Genomic DNA, 14,601 nt, shown 5'->3' on the forward strand with positions numbered 1-14,601 from the left:
TAAATATCAGATTGGATTGAATGATGCTATTTTTAATGTTTAAAAAGAATTTGAAAGAGGAAGAAAAATAATTTTATAATTTTTTTCAATGACTCTAGAGTTTACCTTTTTTTTAAAGATTATTTGTAGATTTGATACCAACAAGTATATTTTTCTAAACTGTGGTTTAAAGTATTTACTATTGTTTTAAATAGCAAGAAATAAAAGAATTATCCTAATTTAATTTAGAAGTAAAGTTTTTTTTAATAAGAATTTAGTTTTTATTTTTATTCCGCTGTCTTTTACACTGAATTTTCAAATAAAATAAAACTGAAACCATTTTCTCTAAAGAAAGAAATTTGTCTTCAATTAATCCTTTATTTTTTAAAAAAAACTTTTAAATCTTGTAAATAGCTTCATTACCATCGAATAAGGGTTCTTTTCATAATTTATTATAAGAACTTTCTTTAAATTTAAAAAAATATATATGATTTAAGTCATCTAATTAAACTCAACAATGTTAACTTTTTTTAGAAATTGGAAAAATGTGAGAAAATCACGTTTCTATTATTTTTCACTTTATTGAAAAAGTAGGGTTTTTAACTGATTAAATTTAAAATCAATTATCTGCCACTTCTTGCATTTTTATTTTCTTCTATATTTCTGATAGCCAAACGTTTCTCAACTGCTAAATGTTTTACTTACGAATGTTCTATCAATAACAATTCCACAAAACAGAGCTTTAATATTTAGTTTCTAAACTTATTTAAAAGCAAATACTACAAAACTAATGGAATTTTGCTGTAAATTTCTAAAATTTTCAGAAGAAATAGCAGGATATTAAATTTTTTCAAGATAACAAATTCCTGTTTAGCAGAATTCTTCTTAACTTGCTGGATAAAATTAAAAGAGAATATATTGAATGAAGCATTAAACTTTGAAAGCATTTATATTATTTCAGAATTCATTAAAAACAATAAAAACATGTTTTTATAACATTCTGTTTATTTATGAATAATATATAATGAAGCTTTGGATTTTACACACTGAGGAAGGTTCTAGTTTATAAAACCGAGACTATGTCCATTTCTGTACTTTTATTTGTTGCTTTATTGGCGTTTTTATTTTTATAAGAAAGTTTTGATTTTAAAAAATTAATAAATATTAAGATTATAATTTTTAAAATCTGTTTAAAGTACGGGTTTAATATCGAGTATTCATTATTTCAGTCGTATCTACTTAAGAATAACAGAAAATTTAAAAATCTTGTAACTTTTTACTTTGATCCTTAATAAAAAAAATTCACTTGTTCTTAAGTCCAGATGCTACATATGTCTCAACATCAAATAAAGTTTTTCATATAGTTTTTATACTTTTCGTTCGCAATATATCCAAATTATAGCCTAATTCGTAACGAGAACTACCTAACACAAAAACTTCTTGCAACTTCAACTGTGAGTTTTATCATCTTTGATGTAATATTTTGCTCAAAAATTACTACAAGAATTTTTGTACTGAGGTATATGCAGTCGACACAACTTAAATATACTGTTACTTTTAGATATCATTATTGTGTATGAAAGAGAAATATTTTTTTCTTATATTCTTTTCGTTTTTCGGTGTGTGGAATCATGAGTGTCATATATATGCCAACAAGCACCTTAATTTAATGATTGAAAATAAAATCATAAATATCTTTATTTTAAAACGAAAATTTAAATATTTTAAAATTTTAGTGTTGCAATCAATTGTTTGCAAAAATGCATATGTGAAAAATGTGTCTCTAAAAGTGTTTTTTTTTTTCTTTTTAGAGTGGGAATGCTTTAAGGGGAAATTCCACAGACGCGGTTCGCAGTCTTTGGCCAAAAGATGGCGGGTAAGTTTCATTTATTATTTTAATCCATTTAAATAAATTATTCTTACACTTAATGTTTTTACATGAATAATAAAGCAATTAATTAACTATATTTTTTTAAGAAATGAAAATCTGCACAGTTAAGTATTACATAAAACTTAAACATACTAGTACTGATTTTTAAACTATCGATCATCCTAGTATCTGGTGCCATTTATATGAAATTCGGCCTCATCTATATTTTCAAATTTTTCTGAACTTTAATCCGATAAAAAAAATGTTTAATCAAAGAAAGTTCTTATTTTAATTAGTAACTTAAAAGCATATTTTGTGCGTTATTAAAAAAATTATACATCATCCTAGTTAATTGTGGGAGCCTGACGTCATTTCCTCTTAACGTAGCGCATATACGGAAGAGATCCGTCAAAAACTCGTCCACAAAGACTAATTTCTCCCAATATTTGATCACACTATTCCCAGCAGATCTCCGAAGTCAAGCATCACTGACTGCGGTCAGTGTGCGGGTATGTGACCACTTGGATTAGTCTGCGTAGGGACCGAGGGTGTGCGGTATCGGTCCTCGTTAAACTGTTCTACCTTAAAGTGCTCGACTTCACGTGCAGGTCGTCGGGCTGCCGAAGCGGTGGTGCCATCCCCTCTGCAGAGGATCAAAATTGTGATGGCATGTCTTCGGATCATCCTCAGGGATGTTTCCCAGACCGTCGCCAATAGCTCATTGTGCAGTTCTAGTGCGACGTAAATTAACTACAACTACAACCCAATATTTGATCCAGGATTTTTCTTGTCTTCTTTATTGGGTTCGAAATTTCAAGGCTCCGGAGCTGGACACTCAAGATATAGTCTTGAAAGTCGAAATAACTCTTGATAGTCGAAAACTCAAAATTATGTCTTATGTTCTAAGCTAGTTATAATAATGAAAATAAAACTAAATATATGCCCTGCACAAAAGCTGGCTATAAAGAAACACAGTTTGAAATTGGAGCACACAAATTCGAAGCCGTTGATAGCTTCACCTATTTGGGGTCTAAGATTAACAACAAAAATGACACTACACAAGAAATATACACGAGAATCACGATGGCCAATAAGTATTTTTATGGCCTAAGAAAATATCTTAAGTCAAGCCTAATAAAAAGAAAAACAAAAATATTACTCTATAAATGTCTTATACGATCAGTGCTTACATACGCATGTGAGACCTGGACAATGACCCGTGGAGATGAAAATATGATAGCTATTTTTGAGAGAAAAATACTGCGAAGCATTTTTGGTGGAATAAGTAAAAACGGTACCTGGTTTAGAAGATCAAACACGGAACTCTACAAAGCATATAAAGAACCTGATGTCATTAAATTTATCAAAATTCAAAGGATTAAATGGGCAGGCTACATTATAAGAATGGAGGATAGCAGGACAACCAAAAAAGTTTTCTGTGCCAGGCCAACAGGTACAAGAAAAAGAGGACGACCAAACCTAAGATTTTTAGACTGCCTTGAAAAGGACCTACAAATTTTAAAGATAATTAACTGGAGAACCTTAGCTAAGGGAAGAATGTATTTTTTTCATTGGAAACTTTGCGTTTTCTTTTCGAAATTTCATTTGTTTTCCTCTTTAACGAAATAGCGCCTATTTTTGAGCACTCAAAACATTTTGACTTTTCCCTTTTGTTAATTTATGAAGTGTTTTAATTTCCGTGTAATAAACTTAGGTATACTTTAAAAAACTATTAAAATTGCAACAAAGTGTACGAAAATGTCAGAATCAAATCAAAAGTAATTCAAATATTGTTTGTTTGTTTTTCTCAATTGAGTAGACAAAAAGATATTTTGCACTTTTAATACATTTCAGTATACTTATATACTTTAATATATTTTTAATACATTTTGATAAGTTTTAGAAAACGCGTAATTCGCTATCTACTTATTAAACTATTTAATTACTATTGATATTTACTGTACTAATGCAATTACTCAATCAGTATTTGCATCTTTGATAGATGTTAAAAGTAATACATTTTATCAAGAATTGGATTATTTGAGTTTAAAATTAATTATAGTTTCTTGCTATTTTATGAAATAAATTATTCTTTTAAATCAACTCCAGACTAAGTTTAATTGGTATTTGCATCTTTGATCAAAAATTAAAAGTGATTAGTTTTAACAGACTTTAAAGGATGAATGATTAAATGAAATCTTATTTGCGAACTTCAAAAGTTAGATTTCTGGAATTCAGAAAAAGCAACTTCTAAAATGTTTTTTTGTTCCATAAAATAATGATTATTTTAAGTAAACTAGAGATTAAATTTGGAATTTTTTTTTATTCTTTAACATATATGTATTTAAATACTTAAAAAACATTAACTAGTATCACTTCGAAATAAGATTTTTTACACAAATAATAAAAAAGACGATAACTTCATCATTTATCGAATTAAAAAACTTAGTTTGCATCAATCAACATTTTAATTAAATTAAATATGAAGTATCAAGTTCTAAAATAATGATACAATTAATTTGAAAGTATCACAAAACCTTAAATAAAAAGTATCATAGAGAAGTTATATTTAAAAAAATTATTCAGAATTAAACTACATTTAGTTATCTTCTTTTTTTTTATTTCGACAAAGGCTAAGTTAAACATTAAACTTATTTTTTTAACTGTTTTAGAATGCTTTCTTTACTTTCATATTAAATTGAAACATGCCAAAACGTTCTGTGATGAAAGAGTTATTAATTTAATTGTAAAAATGCTCTTTTTTTCCTCAGTAACAAGAATATTTTTTGAAGAACACGTTGTTGTAGTTTCTGAAATTATTAACGATAAATCATTCAAATAAACGATTAACTGTTGCTCTGCGCTGCAATTATAAATGGAAAATACAAAAGGAAAAAATAACAAATAAAGAAATAAAATTAATCATAAAATAAAATTTTCATTTTGCTTGAAAGTAATTAAAACTTTCATTAACTTTCGAAGTTTCAATTCATTAATCATAAACTATTTTGTTGAACACGCTTGATTTATTGATTATTATTTTTTTCTGATTTCATACGAACTGTTAATTCTCGGATAAATTTTTTTGCGCATCACAAAAAACAAAGTTATGTTGTTTGAATAGAAAAGTGAATATATCTTTTATTTTCTATTTTATACTTTCGTTTTATGTTATCTTTCAGTTTTGTTGCCATCACTTTTATAATTAAAAACAACGAGTTTAGTTTTTGTAATTTTTTACTGAAAGAGATAGTTTCTAATGAGAGTTTTGTTTTGTTAAGAGCTAAAATCAGTGGTAATATAAATTAAATATTTCATAATATAAATTTGAAATAATCATCACCTATTTATTACCTATTTCCCATCCCCCAAAAATAATTATTTAAAGATTTCATGCAATAAAGAAGATTTTATAATCTACAACAGATTATACCATTTTAATAACACAAAAAATTATGAAAGTGTTAAAAGTCGACATGTTTTGAGCACTTATAGTCACTTATTTTCAATACTTACTATATGTAAATGAAACTAAAGCAAAATCAATAGAGATTTGACGCAAAAGGCACAAAGTTGCCAACAAGAAAAATAGAGCATTCGCCTTTCAATGAGGTGAACCGGGTTCGAATTCCAGCAATGGCTTGTTGATACGAATTCCGCATCCGGCTTGCACCGACCACAGTGCTGACGTAAAATATCCTCAGTGGTGATCATGGGTTCTGTCAGGCTAACCATGGAAGATATTTGTGGCTTTCCTCTCCATGTAACGCAGAGTCGGGTTAGTTCCATCAAAAAGTCCTCTCCGAAGACAAAATTTCTCCCAGTACTTGATCCAGGAATTCCTTTGTCTTCTGGATTGGGTTCAAAATTACAAGGCTACGGAGTTGAACATTAGTAGTCGTAAACCCTATATTGGGTCGGCTGTTCAACGATGATTATAAAATGAAATAAAAACAAGAAAAATAGAACTGAAAAACAAAACCAGAAAAGTTGCGGTGAACGAGAGTGAAACAGAAAACAAAGTTGCCAATGACATCTTTATTTTGATTTGGCATTTCTATTTCAAATCTCTTTTATGTTAGAGTCTAGCGAATCTTGAAAATAGCCACCTGTTCTTGATTACTCGAAGCATGTCGACTTTTGCCACTTTCATATTTTTTAAGCAATTAAAGTATCTATACTATCAAGTATATCTTTACACTTCAGTTTCTTAGGATAATTCATTTAGTGTAAGACCATACTATGTTCTTAAATCTAAAAATTTCAGTATTTTCAAAGTGCAAATTAAAAGTTTCTATTTTTGAGCTCGTCAATGAAAAATAAATAGAAAATATAGAAAGTTATATTAAAATTCCTGTTTTTGTGTTATAATTAGGAATTATAATTAAATAGTAGTTTTTTACATCTGTTTTCTTGCTGCTTTGGGAACTTTACTAACTTTTAAACGCTTAGTTAATGATGTAGATGTGATGTTATGATTCATCTTTACATCTGGACACCTTCATTTACAATTCATGCTCATATATAATGTTCTATATTTTATTGTCTTGCCCTATAGGGCATGTAACCTTTGTAAATTTATAGTACGGAACATTCTTCAGTTGTAGCTTGGAGCTCTGTAAACAGCACATCTTCACATCTGTACTTTTACACCAGTGCAACCCAGGGTCACTCTCGGGGTTGTTTCATTTGAAGGCCTCCTTTGTTCATCACATCGTTTTCTTGCACTGCTAAGACACAGAGGCGCATTTCTAGATTTGAGTATTTCCGGGATGCCCTATGTTGGGACGGGGTTAAATTAAATTATAATTGTGAAACTCATTCTCGTATTTGAGCTTTGATGACAAATCTCCCACCGATCCCTAAGTAGCTAAGATACTCGTCTTTTAATTGCTTCATTTTTTTTCCACAATCTTACTCACTTTTTAGATTTTGCCTATCGGTATAAACTTTGATTTAACTCGAGAACACAGTCTAAATAATCTTTTTCTATTGTTTACAGTGTTTGATTACTTTAGACATTAGGCTGAACTAGACGCTAAGTTGCATTAGGCACTAGGCTACATCATTTTTAATAATGTCATATTGGACAAAAAGGTTATATAGAGTAGATCTCTCTAAACCTAATCATTTACTTGCGCATCTGAACTGAGGAACACAACTTCGTTAAGAAAATAAAAACTCAAGGGATTTTAAAATAAACATGAAATACAATTAGATGTGTATTAATGTGTCGAAATGATCAAAATTAAATGTGTAATAATGAGTGTTTTATTTTTCATTTTTTAGACCAGGGGATAACCCCTTCTACAGCAACATCGATTCCATGCCTGACATTCGACCCAGGCGGAAATCAATTCCACTGGTTAGCGAATTGGTAAGTTAGTGCATAGTAAGAATCATACATCTCGATTGATCGTTATTGCTTTTTCCATTATTCAGGAACTACTCCTGCGTGTATATGAACAGCCTTTTATCTTAAACAAGTATTTTTTCCATGGATGGTTAACATAACATCCAATTTATAAACACTAAAAAGGAAAACAATTATTCCTCACTAAACACATTTATGTAATAAAAAATTTATGTAATAACTAATTTAAATATTTCATATGTGTTTCAGAATATTTTCCAATTTTTAAAGGATTTTATAATATGTGCTAATTATGTAATAAAAGGGCATGGGAGCAACAATAAAATGCAAGCTACTTTTTAAAAAAAACCTTACCATAAAATATCAATATAATTATAAATTTATAAGTATCTCCTTATCGTAATCAGCATATATTTATTATTGCTTCGATAACAATAATTTTAATACATTCTTTAATACCATCATAAACTATAATTTATTCCATGAGATTTATGTTCTTGCGCTAAAAAAATGTTTTTACGCTGAGCAAAAAAAATCCTTTTCTTAAAATTCAGAATAAAAAAGGTTTTTTTTTTCATATATTAATAAACAAACTTTTCCTTATGAATATTTAAAAAGCTCAATCTGGAAAAAATCAGAAAATAATAGCTTGATTCCTTAGATTATTTTTTGTTCGATTATAATAACAGCCCAAAACATGTCACTTGATTAACAATTTATCTTAATGTTTCCAATGATTTCTTTCTTTCTTAAATATTAAAATGGTACTTAGATGTGAAATTTCTGCGACTATAATGGGAAGTCTTTTTTTATTGATAGTTAAACTTGTTTAGAAAAAAATAAAAATTGTGTGAAATGAATGGATCATTTATGAGTGGTAATAAAAACAAATAAAATACATCTGCTGTTTATGTACTCAAACAAAAGTAAATAAAAAAAACGTTCTTTAAATGCCTCTAATCGTCAATTTAAAAGATAATTTAAAATTTGTTATACTAAATGGCGTGTTGTAATAATATTCTCGACACATTTAATTTAATTTTGCTTTTTCTTTCTCTTAAAATAATTTTTAATCTCTCTAACTGTGTAATCATCATTCATTGTAATCTGCAAATAATGGTAATATTGGGGTTATTAAAAAAATAAAGCCACAGCAAACTAATGTAAAATCATTCCGCATAATTCTTGGGTCCATTAATGTCCATCATAAAATGATCAATAATTAGGCTAAATGAGAATCCCATTAAATAATTTGTTCAAAGCGAATATTCCTTGGAAATGGACTTCAAAAATGCCAAGAATTACTGAAATCAGCATTAATTTGTAAACATATACTGAAATTATTTAATCCATATTATTTTCCATCTTTGGCAAATTATTTAATATGTATAAAAACTGAAACGTAACCTCATAAAATCTAAAATATATTTATAAGAAATCTAAAATGTAACAATATTAAACTTATAAAAACAGCAAAATAAACTATTTTGGAGACAATCATGGATTTCAGTTCATTTCAAAAACTAATTGGGCAAACCAGGAGATCTGTATAAAAAATGTGTATTTCCTGTTAAAAAAATATCTAATAATTTTCAGATATAAACGCAATCAAATACTTACAAACGAAAAACTCTAATTTGTACAAAGAAACTTTTCTTTTACCTATAATCATTCTCTTAGGTATTAAACTTTATAATTCACAATACTATTTTGCATATAAGTGTATTAATAAATTATTAAATAATGCATATTTATTAAATAATAAATAGTTACTTGAATTAAACTTACTACTTTGTTTCATTGGTTTTCTTGTTTTCTTTGTGCTTCCTATGGTGAAGGTGCTTAAGGTATGCTTTACTCTTTTTCTATTTAGTACTATTATTTTTTATCTATTTTTAATTTTAACAATAATTTTTATCACTATTTCATCTTTCAATTTAACAACATTTTAAATAATATGACTACTAGTCATTTAGTAATAATTATAGCAAATTTATACTTTTATAGTTACTTTAGAAAATGTAATTAAAATTATCGAAAATGTAACAAAAATCATGGTTTAAATTTCTTTTAATTTAAAACTCTTTCAATCCGTTTTATATATTAATCACATTATTTTTATCAAAAGATTAAACGTATTCTATTTAAATTTAAAGTAGCACATACTAGTAATACTTTTTTGAAAAGAATGCTTTGCTACTTTCTACACAAAAATGATTAATCCATGTTTTGATTTAAGATCATATTATGTCGCGTATTTCTTTATTAAATGTTATTATTGCAAAATTAAATTAAATTAATGAAGCTTTTATTAATAAATTAATTTTTTTTACTAAATTAGACTCATTTTAACAATCCGTAACTTTAATTAAAAATCATGACTAATTTCTTATTCAAATATTTAATTTAGCGATACATTTAGGAAAGTAGAGGAAGTCTTTAAATTATAGATTTACTTTGATTAATTACAGATTTCTAATTAAAGTATTCTATAAATATCTAATGAATCACCAGATTACTTTTTAAATTTTTCTGTATATTATTCAAATTAAATAATTGATGCGGAAAATTTATCTGTCCGCTTTAAAAGAAAATATTGAATATGTATCATCTTAAATTTAATAAGATTATTCTTTCTTTTTAGTTTTACTTATTGACTAAAAACGTATTCGTTTTATTATCCTTGAATAAACCTTAGTTTAAGCAAAATAAGTATTTAAGGTACCCAAATACAAGATCTTAGATCGTTCATAACAAAATTATCAAACTTCCGATTTTTATGTGAAGTAAAATATATTTTTCTTTCTCTCCAAAATAAACTTTATTTCTACCTAGGCTAGAGCAGAAAGCAAATGTACACTGTAAATAATTCCGGATCAAATTACTGTATGAAGTACCGGCACTTTGAATGCATCTTCCGTAAAATATTTACTGTAATGTTTATTTAATAAGTGAATTTTACAGTAATTATTAATGTCAAAATTACAACACATCAGATTTTTTTTTGTTTCGTAACACGTTCTGGCAAAAATGGATTTTAAGGTAAGAAGTACCGGCATCCTGAGCTTTGGGGCTGCTTACCGCAATTTGGAATTTTTTACAATGTATATGTTTGTATTTGTTTTTACTCTCCAATAAAAAGTATTAAGATAACCATCTGACGAGGTTTTTTTAGCCCTTGGATAATAAGTCATTTACAACAGAAGCTATAAATTACATATTCAGATTTTTAACTTTTTCTCTATAAAACGATTTGTTAATTGAAGGATTCATGTATGTCTAAAAAAATTAACTGCGCACTAACTAATTTCAAATTTAAAAATATCAATTGCATTCTTAACCAATTTTGCCAAATATGCTACAATATTATTAAAATATTTCGAAATCATTTACATATCAAATTATTTAAAATCATTATTTAATAATGTAACATCTATTCACTGAACTTATTTTCTATTAACAATATAAAGCTAACAGAAATAAAAATTATTAATTCTGAAAGTTATTCGTTTTTTAAAGAAAGTATTTTCCCCCTTTGTACCTCTACTTTCAATGATGAAAAAAATGCGATTTTTAATATTTATATTGATTTATGTTTTAATACAAAATGCATACATAAATCAAATAAAGTTTTAATTAAATATTACAGAATTTCCTTTATAAATTTATTTGGGTACCTTATGATTATCCATAGTGTTTAACATTACCCGCAATTGTGCATTATTAAGTACAGTTCTGTTAAAAGTTTTCAATGAAAGCCTTGTTCTCTTATTGATGAACTTATTTTGCAGACCATGGCCGCTACTAAGAGAAATGCTGGTCTTACATCAGCAGTCCCTAGAGCCTCCTTGAACGATGAGGAATTGGTGAGTACAAAAATTCTATTTAAATGTTTTAATTAATCACAGTTAGTTAAACTTCTTATTATTCATTATAAATATTCTTTATATAAGTGACATAAAGACAAAAGTCCTTAAAAGGAATAGTACAATTTATCATTACCCATAACTAAGCTTTGTTTAAAACTACACTTTATCATAATTTATTATTAACTTGCATGTCAAAACTATAAATGATTTCATCGACGTAGAACAGAAATCATTAATTTTAAAAGTAGAGTTTATCACAATTCATAATAACTTCCTTAAACCAATACTATATAGAGCATGTCATCGGCGCTTTAAATTCACAAATATAATTTGTCATTTTCCATAATTAAACTTTCGTTATTTCAAAGCTCCACTTTATCATATAAAACTAAATATGTCATATGGCTTATGGCTTTCATATTGGCTTTTATATTATAATAGATTTATCATATATAGCTTTCATATTAAAACTAAGTGTGTTCTCATCGTCATACTAACAAAAGTCATCAAGCTCAAAACTACTGTTTGTCTCAACTAATAATTAAGATTTATCTTGTTCAAAACCAGAGGTTATCATAATCCATAAATAGATTTTTCATGCAAAATCATATATGGCATATTAAAAAAAATAATTTTGAAATTACAGTTTCATCATTATCTATGATTAAATTCTATATTAAATATCATCAACGACATTAAGTGAAAAGTTAATTTTCAAACTACTGTACAGGAAAAAAGTTTAAAATATTTTAAACTTTGAGTCTTAAAACGCATATTACTAATTTTTAAATCTATTCACATTTTCTTTATCGTAAATTTCAAGTTACTTAAAAAATTATATACGACTAAAGGAGTAAAAAAAGCGTAATTTATTATAAATTTAAAAAGCGTACGTTTACGTACGTTTAACCTGTTGAATGTATATTTTAATACTAAAGTCGGACTCAAATTATCACGGTTAAGCAGCTACGCTCCTTATAAAGTTTTTATTTCACAGAAAGATTATAAATTATGTATTGAACATATGCTTCAAACGCAACTAAATTTTTTATTTTACTATGTCAATATTTACATAGCATTTGACATTTAAACATTTGCGTAAATACATTCCAAATTCTAGTATTGATATTATTTTATGAATAGCATTTTATTATCGATATTATTTTTAATACTAGTGAATGTCGTTTTTATCTGATTGGCATTTTATTACGCTAGAGGCTTATAAATTTCCGAATAAATTAATTTTAGAAATAATTAAATGATTTAAAGAAACATATGAATGAAAACATATAAACACATGATTAAAATTTTCTTCAAAACTACCTTAGAAAACATGTAAGAATAATTAGACTGATGAGAGCTAAGATTTTGCAACTTATGAATATGTCGTAAAAAATAAATAAATCTATACCATGTCTAGCCATAAAAAAATCAAATAGAGTATAGAGAAAACTCTATAAAAGCATTTTTCAGATCCAGTCCTTTTGATCCTAAAAGCACATTCTAGAATGGCATAGGGTTGAGAGCCCTTTTGCTATATATGCTTTGAATATAACGTATTCTTTAGAACTTTTTTTTACTATTTTTAAATCATATGTATTTCTATTTGCACTTTGCCTATTTTATTCAATGCTACTTATAAATATTTTAATTAAAAATAAAACTTCTGAACGCTTTAACGATCTTATCTTTACTATCATGAATGTAATTCTGAAAGATTTATTTCCACATTCAATTAATTAAAATTTACTTACTTAAAATATTTATTGCTAAACGCACTAATATTATTACAGAAAACACACGTGTACAAGAAGACACTCCAAGCCTTGATCTACCCTATCTCGAGTACGACGCCGCACAACTTCCAACCTTGGACGGCCACCAGTCCAACATATTGCTACGAGTGTGAGGGCCTTCTGTGGGGTATCGCCAGACAGGGGGTCCGATGCACAGAATGCGGTGTCAAATGTCACGAGAAGTGCAAGGACCTGCTCAACGCCGACTGCCTCCAACGTGAGTAGACAATTCTTTCTTCTTCTTTACTGATTCAACAGCCATTTGTGGGCAAAGGCTTTCTGTAGAATTTTTTCCTCCATTCTCCTCTCTTCCTCCCCGGGTGTTCCACCACTTGTACTTGAACTTCCTCATTAATACAGTATACGCACCTTTATCTGGACCTGTCTCTGGTTCATGATGTTAAGGAAAAGTAGAGGTTCAGGGTGTTAAAGAAGAAGAATTAATTTGGCCGATGTATACTGCAAATTTCATGCAGTTTACATAGATTTAGTTGATAATATCTCCCTCTCTATAGCCTATACAGCTTATTCTTGAAACAATAAACTAAACCACAATATATATAGCGCAAATTAGCTCCTTGTTTCTAGCAAAATACTATGAATTGTCAGTTAGAGCATTACTTCCTATTTAGAGCAGAAATCCATAACTGTTATTCCATTCGCACATTTGCGGATATTTTTTGCACTCATAAAAACTGAGTTGTAGACCGCAATTGAAATTTCAATTAATTTTTTTTAACTTAATTAATTTTACATTTAATACATATTCAATTTCTGTATTTTAATAGAAAAATGTATGTAAACATTTTCTACACGAATCTTGACACAGTGAATGTACTGAATGTTCGCAAATATATTGATTTCTATGTGAAATCAATAAATACTTTGATTGGAAATATTTGAAAATACAATATTTAATACTAAAAAATTACAATTTACAAAATTTTTCAAATTTCTTTCTTTTTTTTATTCGAAATTTTAGCAACCATATTTATCAATGCGCATCGATGTAAATCATTATTTATGAATTGCACATTTGTGCTAATCAGCACATAAATTATTATGCTTAATACTATATTTTTCTCATTAATATACACTAATTACAATAATATATCTCTCACTAATATGCAATAATTACGATGATCTCACTAATATACAATATACAATAATATACAATTGACTACATTATATTTTTTTCACAACTTCTAATACTATCACTAATAATACAAACTAATATAAAAGTATCTGCTTTTATTTTTCCCTTTAAAATGAAATGTGCATTTATTACTTATATTTTATATTACCTATTTACACGTATCATAATCAATAAATTAAAATAATGAATAACACTTATCTATTGAATTATGAAAATAATCACACAGTTTTTTATTAATATTTCTTATCATTAAAAAACATACTTTTTTATTATCTATTAAATACTGTCTTCAATATAATTAAATATAAATTTCATTGAATCTATAAAAATCTGCATTATCATAGGTGCTGCTGAGAAAAGCTCAAAGCACGGGGCTGACGACAAAGCTAATAATATTATTATGGCCATGAAAGAACGAATGAAGATAAGAGAAAGAGACAAACCAGAAATTTTTGAGCTTATCAGGTAGGCTTATATTTTTTCCTCCTTTTAACATAGTATTAATCAAAAATTTACAATTCCTCCAAAGATTTTATCACTAACTCAAAATCTAACAC

The 14,601-nt window shown here is 27.2% G+C and overlaps 1 protein-coding gene across 2 annotated transcripts in view; it reads left to right on the forward strand.

The window, feature by feature from the left end:
* The window catches only part of LOC107444247 (uncharacterized), a 175,039-nt gene that overhangs the window by 111,220 nt on the left and 49,218 nt on the right, over positions 1–14,601 (forward strand). For both annotated transcript variants that reach the window (XM_071177753.2, XM_087157611.1), the window contains exons 2-6: positions 1,791–1,855; positions 7,139–7,226; positions 11,015–11,089; positions 12,886–13,105; positions 14,389–14,509. In XM_071177753.2, the coding sequence (XP_071033854.1) occupies positions 1,791–1,855; positions 7,139–7,226; positions 11,015–11,089; positions 12,886–13,105; positions 14,389–14,509 (569 nt within the window). The remainder of the gene's footprint in view (positions 1–1,790; positions 1,856–7,138; positions 7,227–11,014; positions 11,090–12,885; positions 13,106–14,388; positions 14,510–14,601) is intronic.

The sequence above is a fragment of the Parasteatoda tepidariorum genome, chromosome 2 (assembly GCF_982258835.1).
Source record: "Parasteatoda tepidariorum strain Cologne lab strain chromosome 2, Ptep-v5.0, whole genome shotgun sequence".
Lineage (NCBI taxonomy): Eukaryota > Metazoa > Arthropoda > Arachnida > Araneae > Theridiidae > Parasteatoda > Parasteatoda tepidariorum.